The 10,401-nt window shown below is 46.4% G+C and overlaps 1 protein-coding gene across 2 annotated transcripts in view; it reads left to right on the top strand.

Moving 5' to 3' along the window:
• Positions 1–4,958: 4,958 nt before the first annotated feature.
• Positions 4,959–10,401, top strand: part of HOXB3 (homeobox B3) — a 6,736-nt gene continuing 1,293 nt past the window's right edge. Inside the window, exons 1-2 of one of the 2 annotated variants that reach the window (XM_015414620.1) lie at positions 4,959–5,424; positions 10,242–10,244. In XM_015414620.1, coding sequence (XP_015270106.1) covers positions 4,959–5,424; positions 10,242–10,244 — 469 coding nt within the window. The remainder of the gene's footprint in view (positions 5,425–10,241; positions 10,245–10,401) is intronic. The other variant, XM_015414619.1, reaches the window with a different exon arrangement.

Below are 10,401 nucleotides of genomic sequence, written 5' to 3' on the forward strand. Positions count from 1 at the left end.
TCTACCAGCATGTGCAGAACAAGCTAGCCAAGTTTAATAGACACATCCTAAAACTTGGATAACTTTCTTCTTTAAAAATTCACAATTTGGTTTTTTTTAAACCGTTTTTTTTTTTTTATCACCACCACTTTTAAAAAAGAAGTTCCTTCCCTGTGTGGCCGTCTCCCCGCACCCGACCCAGAGACACATCGAAATATGCCTGCCACGATTGTGTCGTATTTGGGGTGATGCCACCAGCTCGGACGTGGGTGGGCAGTGGGAGAGCCAAAGATGTCCTCTGCAGTTTTACTGGAGAAAGTCACTGGGGCGGGGGGGCGGTGGAAGGGAGAAGGAGAGTGGGGGGGCGTATCTCTTCTGAAGAGGTAGTAGCATAACTGGACACCAGTGTTCCCTCTAAGCTGAGTTAGTGTGAGCCAGCTCACAGTTTTTTTAGCCTCCGGCTCACAGATTTTTGTCTTAGCTCAGGAAGGAGGGCTCCGGAGCAAACTGATTTATGCAGTAGCCAAATGGCTCGCTCACAACTTTAATGCCAGTAGCGCACGAAGTAGAATTTTTGCTCACAAGACTCCACAGCTTAGAGGGAGCATTGCTGGACACCTAATTGCCAAGTCCGTGAATCAGGCTGGCTTGTGGCTTGGCCCGCTAGGCCTCTGCCCTCCACGTCTGGATTTGCATATTTCCTTTCCACTCCCTGACGCCGTTAGGAAGCAACCTTGGGCCAAGCCCTCCAAAGCAACCCCCCCTGTCCCCCTCCCCCCAGAAATCAAATCTCTAAATGTCTTTCTTCTAAGCCTCCTCTGGCTCCCCCCCCCCGGAATCCCCGGTACTGCTTTATTTATTTTCCACTGAAACCTCCGTCCAAAGCATTGCCTAGCTGAAGATTTCACGCGAGCCGTTCTTGCCGTTTTCCCCTCCTCTATACCCTGTCTGTCTGTATGTCTGTCTCTCTCTCGCACACTCACACTCTCTCTCTCTCTCTCCCCCTCTCCCTCTCTCTCTCTCGCCTTCTGCTGTAAAGCCAGGGGCCATTGTTAACCGCGCACAGGGCGTACGAAGACTCTAGGGCAGCCAGAATCAAAAGGATTCCCTCCCTATACATCTCTGGAAGGCTGTCTAGCATCTTGCGATTTCTACCTCTTCTCACCTTCCCCCCACTCCTCCCCAAACGGAGGGAGAGAAGGAGGGAGAGAGAGAGAGAGAGAGAGGGAGGACCTGAGCATCCCTCGCCGTAAGCTCCCATAGAGATGTCCCCCCCTCCTTTTGGCGTTATGACCGGATTTCTCTCTCTAGATATTCCTTGAACGTTTTTTTCCCCCCTAAAAAAAATCCGAGAGGAATGGGGGGAGCTCTCCTCGCTTATTGATTGCGTTGCTTGCTGGCTGCGAAAATATATTATGTCTGCTCGCCGCGCTGCTCTCGTCAGAGGCTAAGGTAAGGTGGACCGAAATAGGCTATCAGTTTGTGAATGGCGGAGACCGTGTCTCCATGATTTATAGCTGTATGACTCGCATCGCGGTTCATGAAGAGTTCACAAGCTTTAAGCTTCCTTCCACGCAGCGACTCTCTCTCTCTCTCTCCCTCTCTCCCCCTCTCCCCTTCCCCCTCCTTTCCTTCCCTCCCCATTCTTCTACCCCCTTTTCTCTCTTTTTAGCTATTGGTACCCCTCTATTTTCCTCCCCTTTCCATTTTCCACCTAAATCCTTTCTTTCTTTCTTTCTTTCTTTCTTTCTTTCTTTCTTTCTTTCTTTCTTTCTTTCTTTCTGGCTTTTATTTTAAGGAAAATGCTTTCAATGTTGCAACAATTTCCTTTCGATTGGGATATGTTTTTGAATCCTTCTCCTCAAGACAAATATTATTATTATTGCTATTATTATTACTATTATTATCATCATCTCTGGGAGAACATGCCTTCAGGGAACAGGATCTCGGATTTTTCCCCCATACCAGGAGAACTGATTGTGAATTTTAGAATTCTTTTTCCAACATGGAGGTGAAAGGGAAAGAATTTTCCTTTCCTTCCACCCTCTAGTTCGATCTTGTCCCAGGCTGTTTCACCGTCTTCTTCTTGACTCTTTGCTTCATTTTTTGTTCTCATTGACTTTCCTGTAGGAAGTTCCCAAGAAGGGAGACGATTTATTATTATTATTATTTTTCCACTGGACTTAAAGGAAACTTGCAAATGGGCGAGAAGGAACTTCTGGGGCCTGGATTCCAGGAACTAATCGCAAATGCCCCCCTAATTTCCTATTTATTATTCCTATTGAGATTTCGGTTGGGTTCTTTTTTTTTTTTAACAATTCCTTGGAGTAAATCATTTACGATTCCACCCGTCTTCGACTAAGATAAATGACCGACATTTGGGACGTGTTGAAAGATGAGATACAAAAGGGGGACTAAAATCTTGGCTACTGAAGGCACAGAACACTTTGAGTTTCCCTTTTTGAGAGGGATAAGCAAGGGATTATTTTACTGTACTGTTTAATTTTTTGCAATAATAGCAATAGCAATAATAATAATATACCCTAAGGCCTTCTAAAAAAAGTCCCAGGGAAAAATCCAAAACAAACCGGCTAGGCCGAGTAGAATCTCGATTACGGCTGAACTCCTTAGTCCATTTCACGGAGTCCAGTCTTTTTGTAATCAAACGAATAGTTATTTCTCTCTCTCTCTCTTTAAATATCAATTCATAGTGATGAGATCACTCGATTGTTTATGTCTACTAAGAAATATTCTCCAGAGCTGAAGAAAAAACAGCTACATTATAATTCTTTCCTGTAACACAGGGGGGGAAAATGTTAACAGCTTGCCTCCCCCCAAGAAATATAGTCTCTAATCCGCAAGATGCTGGAGGATCACAAGATGGTATTTTAGACTGGTTATATAAATTTCTCAATTTATAGTGGCATAAATTGAGGAGGGGGAGGGGCAAGTGGGTGGGTACCAGACCTGGGATATATTTTGGCTTTTGAACGTCGCAGATACATAGGCGGCAGGAAGGAGAGCGTGCAGTCCATCCCAAACGTTCGGATCAAACTAATGTTATGTTGCAACGCTGTGTTACAATTTAGTTCACTTGAAAGTGGCATTTTGAAGCTAAATCCAGAAAGGGTAGCTACGCATAGAGAAACACGACTCCTTCTGTACAGGCCTTATAGATGGAGACAATGTAGACGTCCGCATCTGTAAGCGCCCACAACAACGTATATGGATATACTGATTTATTTTTTTATGTCAGCCGATTAATTATCTCATCCATTAGATCGTTCTAATCTTATTCTGTCCTTCCAATATGGAGGATCTTCACGTTCTGCTAGAAAGGAACGAAGGGTCTTCTTTGGATCTGTGATCTGCCCGCGCCCCCCCCCCCCAGGAAAAGAATAGGGAAAAAATCAAGGGGACCAACTGGTCAGGTGACAGAACTCTCTCTGTGTGTTTGAAAACAGATGAGAAGAGAAAGGGCTTGTGTTTTATGCGACACATCAGATTCACACCTCGAGTGGCGACTGAGCCAAGGTCTATTCCCAAACTGCCGCCGAAAATTGCAGAAATAAGAACGAACGGGACTCAAAGGGGACATCAAAGAATTCAGTGCAGGCCTCCAAACCGGGCAGTGTTTCCAGCCATTACTCTCCTCCTTCTCCCCCCCCCCCCCCTTTTCTGGAAACAACAAACATAAAGTCTGCAGATTTACTCGGGAGCAAGTCCCGCTGTATTCCGTACGACCTACTTCCGAGTAAGCACGCACGGGAGGGACCCCGACCGTGCGCTGTAGGCAACATTTAAGACCTTGGATTCGATTTGGAAGGGGAGGGGGGCAGGTATCCGTTTGAAACCTGAGGTCAAGGACTACATCCGGATTCATTTTAAGATTCAGCGGATGTTAAATATCCAGTTACGCGCCCCCCCCCCCATCACTTTGTTTTGTTTCTCGGTGAGTCCCCCTCTCAGGCCAACCTAGGAGGACAAACGAAAACATGGTGACCAGAGGACGCGTGTCTAGTTTGGCGACGAGGAGTTCCAGTCAGGAGAACTTGTTAGAGAATTCGACCTCTCTCCCTCCAAAAACAAAAAATACAGTGTTTCAGTTCTGCAAAAGGATGGTTTACCTGGCATGCGTCTACCCACGTTTGCGTTTTGTTTAGGAGGAACTCCAGCCCCGCGGGTTTCAGAGGCAGGGTCCCTTCCACCTGGGTTCTAACCTAAATGGCCCCCCCCCGGCTCTTTTAATGAACGGCGATGGGACTGATATTAAATTGTATAGCCAAGCCTCCCTACCTTTCTTAGGGGCGTGGGGAAATAGGGTTGTCCTTGTTCTCGCAGGCGAGCCGGCGTTTAAGTACGCGGGGAGGTCTGGAACTGGACGCTCCCTAGGCAGACAAACCCTGCAGGGCTAACGCGAACGGCACCTAGGCTCCTACGGGATCTATATTTCTCTGGACTTGTCCATATATATCGATTATAACTCTATCAGAACGATATTGGTGGTGGTGGTGGGGTTTGGAGGAATAACAAGGGCGAGGCTATGGAGGGATTGATCTTGTTGACGAACCGAGGGCAGGGCCTTCGTCTTTACTGCCTTCCTTTTTGTAAACCAAAAATTGAAAGCGTTGGACGAGGCTCCTCCGGGGGAGAGAGAGGGAGAGAGAGCGCAAAGGCGCGCCCCAAAGCACCAGGCAAGAAATCTGGTCTGGGCGACAGCTGGGATCTGGTTTCTCATCCCCCCCCCCCCCTCCTCCGGAGCGCAGCTATTCATGTCAGGAGGCTTTTCAGAGGCCAAGATGGATTCATAGGCCGATGCGTATTATTCTGCGTGCCTTTCTCTAACCTTTCAGGTCAGCCTCCCCAAGACACCGGGGAAGGCCCTCTCGCCACGTGACCGCGGGGGTGCCAATGTCCGTCCATGAAGGGGCCACCAAGAGCCGTGTAGCCGCCAGCCAGCCGTCCGGGGAGTCCCAGCCATGCAGAAGGCCACCTATTACGACACCTCCACGCTCTTCGGGGGTTACTCCTACCAAGGCGCCAACGGCTTCGGCTACGAGGGTCCCCCGCAGCCGTTCCAGCCGGCCGCGGCCCACGTGGAGAGCGACTACCAGAGGCCGGCCTGCACCCTCCAGGCCCTCGGCAACGCCGCCCCCCTGGCCAAAACGAAAGACCTGAACGGGAGCTGCCTGCGCCCCAGCCTGGCCCCGGAGCACCACCCGGCCCCGCCCGTCTCGCCGCCCCCCAATCCCATCACCAGCACCACCGGCACCAGCGGCGGCACCGGGGGGCACGGCAATAACCCGAGCCAGCCCGGCGGGGTGAAAAGCGCCCCCAACAAATCCGGCCTGGCCTCTAGTAACGCGGCTCTCACCAAGCAGATTTTCCCTTGGATGAAAGAGTCGAGGCAAAACTCCAAGCAGAAAAACAGCTCCCCCAGTACAGGTATCTGCTTTTGGAATACTCACGCCAGATAAATACATCTCCCACCCACCCCACACCCCCAACTTGGCTAGACGGAGCACAGGAGGAGTCAGGTGTTCAGACCTTCTTGCTTGCTTGGAGGAAATGGGAAGGGTCTGGAAAGAACTGCTCCTCGGAACTATCCACCCACAAGGTCTCCTATGGAAGATCCATTGGCAGGGTGGCTCCATTTCTGTGGGGACTCTGTGGGAGATCCCTGGACAGGGCTATATTTATAACAACCAGCAATCAGAAATTGCAGGCTCCCTGCCTAAAGAGCTCCCCATACTGGCTAACTGGCACATGAGGAGCATTGACACCAAGTAAGGGCCATAGGGGAGGAGCCAGAAAGGGACACTGAGGGTAAGTGATGGCTCAGGAAGGAAAATTCTCTTCTAAAGAAGGTGGGATTTGAGGAGGCTCTGAAAGGATAGGTGGATAGTTGATGACAGATGGAGGGGAAAGGTACCAGTCAGCTCTGTGAGCGACAGGAAGAGTCTAGTACACTGGTTCCCAAAGTGGGCAATACCACTCCCTAAGGGGTGCTGGAACGATCCAGGTGGGCAGTAGGAGCCTTGAGTGCAAATTTGTCACTGCTTCTTTTTGTCCACTTTTTGAAGGCAGATTTCCAGGGGGGCACTGAGTACTCCCCCCCCCTTCTGAAAAGGGGGCGGTAGACCAAATAAGTTTGGGAACGTCTGGTCTAGGACATGTGTTTAGGAAGTGTGCAAGGGAGGAAGAGGGAAATAAAGGGACACAAGGAGTTCTTTTGTGTCTCCCCTCTTTTTGGTCCAGGTCTCAGAAAACCTGTTGGGCCTTCATTCTTTTAAAGGACACTACAAATTTGGGGGTGATAAATCAAACTATGGCTGAATTTTAAAGCCAGTACTTTATACTAGACTAAAGCGGGGCGAGGGACCTCCATACCAGCTTTGCCCCCAAGGGCATTGATTATTGGGCCAAGGTTTAAAGCACTCATTTTTGCCATGAGATAAAATTAGCTTGCAGAGTTGCCAGCTGGTGAACTCACACCTGGCTATAGACATCCAGCAGAATGAGGAAGAAGAATCTCCAGGCAATAGAAAGAGCTGTGTCTCCTCAGCTTGCTGGTGGGAAAATGAAGTTTTGTAACATGTCACTCTGGGTTGTTGTTTTTTTTTACTCCCTGGAAATTAATAATAATTAAAAAACACACACACTAGAAAAAGTTTCTGGTTCAACCTACTCACTTGGTTGCTAGTTTTCCACTTGCAGGGAGGATTGGTTTGTTTGTTTTTAATGTAGTAGAGCATTCAAATATGTGACTTCCCCAGCCATAGTCTGAATTTCAAAAGCCAGCATAGTGCAGTGGTTAGAATGTTGGACTAGTACCTGGGAGTCTCAGGTTCAAATTTCTTCTCTGGCTAGAACTCTGGTTCAACCTACTAACTTGGTTGCTAGTTTTCTACTTGCAGGGAGGATTGGGTTTTCTTTTTAATGTAGCAGAGAATTCAGAGATGTGACTTCCATTGTTGTAGTCTGAATGCTGAGAGCCAGCTTAGTACAGTAGTTAGAATGCTGGGCTAGTATCTGGAAGTCCCAGGTTCAAATTTCTTCTCTGGCTAGAACTTAGGGCCGGTCACTCACTCTCAACCTAACCTACACCACACACTTGCTTTGAAGGTAAAATGAAGGAGGGGGAAATCCTCAGCTACTTGGGCAAAGAGCTGGGATAAAAATGTACTCGTTAGGGTTGCTAAATACAGGCTCAATGGCATGTGGTGTACCAGTTAAAGTTATTTACCTCCATGTCTTAAAAAGCTTCACTGGCATGTATCTTAACAAGAGGCCTCTATTAAGGTGACAGGACCTTTTTCTCCAGGCCACCTAGCAACCCTAAAGGTGGCACAGTCCTTTGAACCACCTCATTCATACCTCATTCTACTGCATATGCAGACAGGAGGACCTCATTGATAACTAAGGTTGCTGACAGGACTGGAGAAGAAAAAGGATGTGTCCCTTTAATAGAAGTTTGATGTGTGGGAGTGGGTAGCTGAACCTTTTGGTGACACAGAGGTCAGGAATACTCTATTAAGCCTCAATTAAAGGGACAGGACACATTTTCTCCAGGCATATATAGCAGCCCTATTCATAGCTTTGGGACAGCGTCTTAAACCAGTCCAGACCTAACTGCCTCACCATGCACGAAAATCCCTTGCTTATTTCATCTGTTTCTTGACCAAATGTTTTTTTCTCTCAGAATTGTGCTACACTCTACTTACGTGCAGATGCATATGGGTGTTCACTAGTAGGCAGAAACCAGCTAATTTGTTGCATCATGTCCACCTGTTGTACCAGGCAAAGGGGCTTTATATCAAGCATGTCTGTCCTTACATTTATAAGATGGACATGTTTGGCGCCTATAAAGCAGGCATACTCAAGTCTATTCAGGGACAATTTACTCCAAGGGAAGCATTGTTAGAGTTGTCCTTATCAGAATGGCAGAATCACACAACATAGAAGGTTATGGAAACATTCCTAAACAGGCCTCCTCAGAAGTAACTCCTGTGATCCTTAGGATCAGCCTCTATATGGGACTAAAGCTGATTTTGGATACCCTTAGCACATTTATGCTAGAATCTGCAGCACTTGTAAAACTCATGAGTTTTCAGTGCAGAGGATTCAGCTTTCATTTGGGGAATAAGTTCCTTTTGGAGTCAAAAGGGTTTGTTGCCTTGTGACAGACCATCACTGCAACCAATTTCCTAGCAAAAGTGATTCTGCATCAGCCACTGTAGAGAAAGGCAAGTACCTATACTGGGCCATTTGGACATACTTTAAAAATATCATTGCAATTAAATATGCATATAATACACAGAACCAGATTACTGTCTGAATATAAGATTGCAGTTAATGAATACTGTTGAATCATAATTTGGGGCCTGTTTGTTTTGGGGGGGGGAAGCTGGATATTGAGAGCCATCCTAGCAGATCTCTTCTGAAGTAAGTCCCATGTTCTTCAATGGTGCTTACATTCAGGAAAATGCCCTTCAGATTGCAGCCTAGCTTGCATTTTGACTTACTTTTTATGCCAATGAAGGTTGACTGGACTGGACTGGACTTACTTGCCCCTCTGTGGAAAATTCCTAACTTCTTTTTATTCCTGTGTAAACTTGGTATGTATCGCTATACACCGTGGGAGAGAGTAGAGAAGAAATATGTTTAAGAGACAGGAGGAGATACTGATCAAGATGGGTAGCCACGTTAGTTGGTCTGTAGCAGTCGAAAGAGCAAGTAGCACCACAAGGACTAACACAATTTGTGGCAGGATATGAGCTTTTGTGAGTCACTGCTCACTTCTTCAGATACAGGGCTGTATCTAAAGAAGTAAGCAGTGACTCATGAAACCTCATATCCTGCTACAAATTTTGTTGGTCTTTATAGTGATATATAGGATACTCAGGCAGATACTGAGTAGTCTGAAACCACTTTGCCTAGTTCAAGATGCCCATGATAAACAGAATTATTCCAGACCTGTGGATCCGGTTACAGGCTGCAATTCCATGTCTGCCCACCTGGAAGTAAACCAGGTAACAGGACTCCCAAGCAAACACCCTGAGAATCACAGCCTGCAGTGAAAATAAAAGTAGGTCTTCTGTTAGAAGCATTATTAGAAATAACAGTGCCCTGGAAGTGATCCAGACATGCATGTGTGTCACTTGATAATCCATAATTTTATGGGAGCAGAGCTTAATCCATGATCGTGTTTCACACATTAAAAAATCCCCACTTAATACATGCAAATAACAACAATCACAACTTAACCACTTGATGCATGGCACTGGACATACATGCAAATAACAACAATCACAACTTACCTAAAGTGTTGCTGAATGATGTAAGCCCAAGTATATGTCATAAGCATCCCCTACATCAGCTGTCCAATTTAAATATGTGAACAGTTCCATCATATGTGTGTATGCATTAACTTACATGCATATGTACAGAGGTAGATTTATATCCTGCTTGTCTTCCATGGCATGTATGCGAGGGGACATATATCAAGTTCCCTGGCAATTGCCATTCCAGGCACTGGTATTTATGGATTTTTTTACATGCCCTTAGATCATATCAGTCTATAGTTTTGATCGGTGTGTATGTGTCTTGTGCCCCAGTTTCTCCAAGGTAAGGCAGGATTTACATGTGCAGAGGAATTTGGCGTCCTTCTGAGATGGACAAATGGATTAACCCATTGAAGACTTCAGGTCAGGGATCACTTTTTTTGAAATGCTCTCCTACATTTCCATGTACGTAAAGAACTAACAGGGCAGGGCTAAAACCTTTGTCCCTGACCTGGGAGGAGCTTTCTTCTTGCAGAAAGTCTCCCCCTGCCGTGGGAAGACATTAAAAGGGGTCTCATATACATTTGCAGTCTGAAGTGGTAGATCTCCTTCTTTGTGGCCCAAAGACTCAATTTCACATTCTGCTGGACATGTAAACTTATCCTAAACCCAACAGTTTCTAAATGAAATAAGCATTGGGTTGGATCCAGTTAGCTTTTTATCCCAGTCTAATCCAGTTCTACTTACTGCTGCCCCCTTTCCACATAGCTTTTGTCCATGAAGTTCCCACCATCACTAACACAGCTGTTTTTTGCAGTCAACAGGGACCCCTCTTCTCTGTTTTTCACCATCAGAAAAGTTGGTTGGATCCAACCCATTGCATCCTAAGGGTCAGATGTAGATAGTAATGAGGAAATGGCCCTCTGCATATGGTCAGAGGAATTTTACTATTCTTTTCACATCAGAAAGAGGTTCCAGGGGGTGAACTGCTGAGGTTCATATTACATCATACAGATCACTGAACTGACTTTTGATGGTATATACAGCTACAGTTCAATCCTAACCAGGGTTACATTCTTCTAGGACTATTGTCTTTAAAGGATGTAGGAGAGTGTAACTCTGTTTAGGACTGCACTGT

The sequence above is a fragment of the Gekko japonicus genome, unplaced genomic scaffold (genome assembly GCF_001447785.1).
Source record: "Gekko japonicus isolate JY-2015 unplaced genomic scaffold, Gekko_japonicus_V1.1 scaffold798, whole genome shotgun sequence".
In the NCBI taxonomy this organism is placed as follows: Eukaryota; Metazoa; Chordata; class Lepidosauria; order Squamata; family Gekkonidae; genus Gekko; species Gekko japonicus.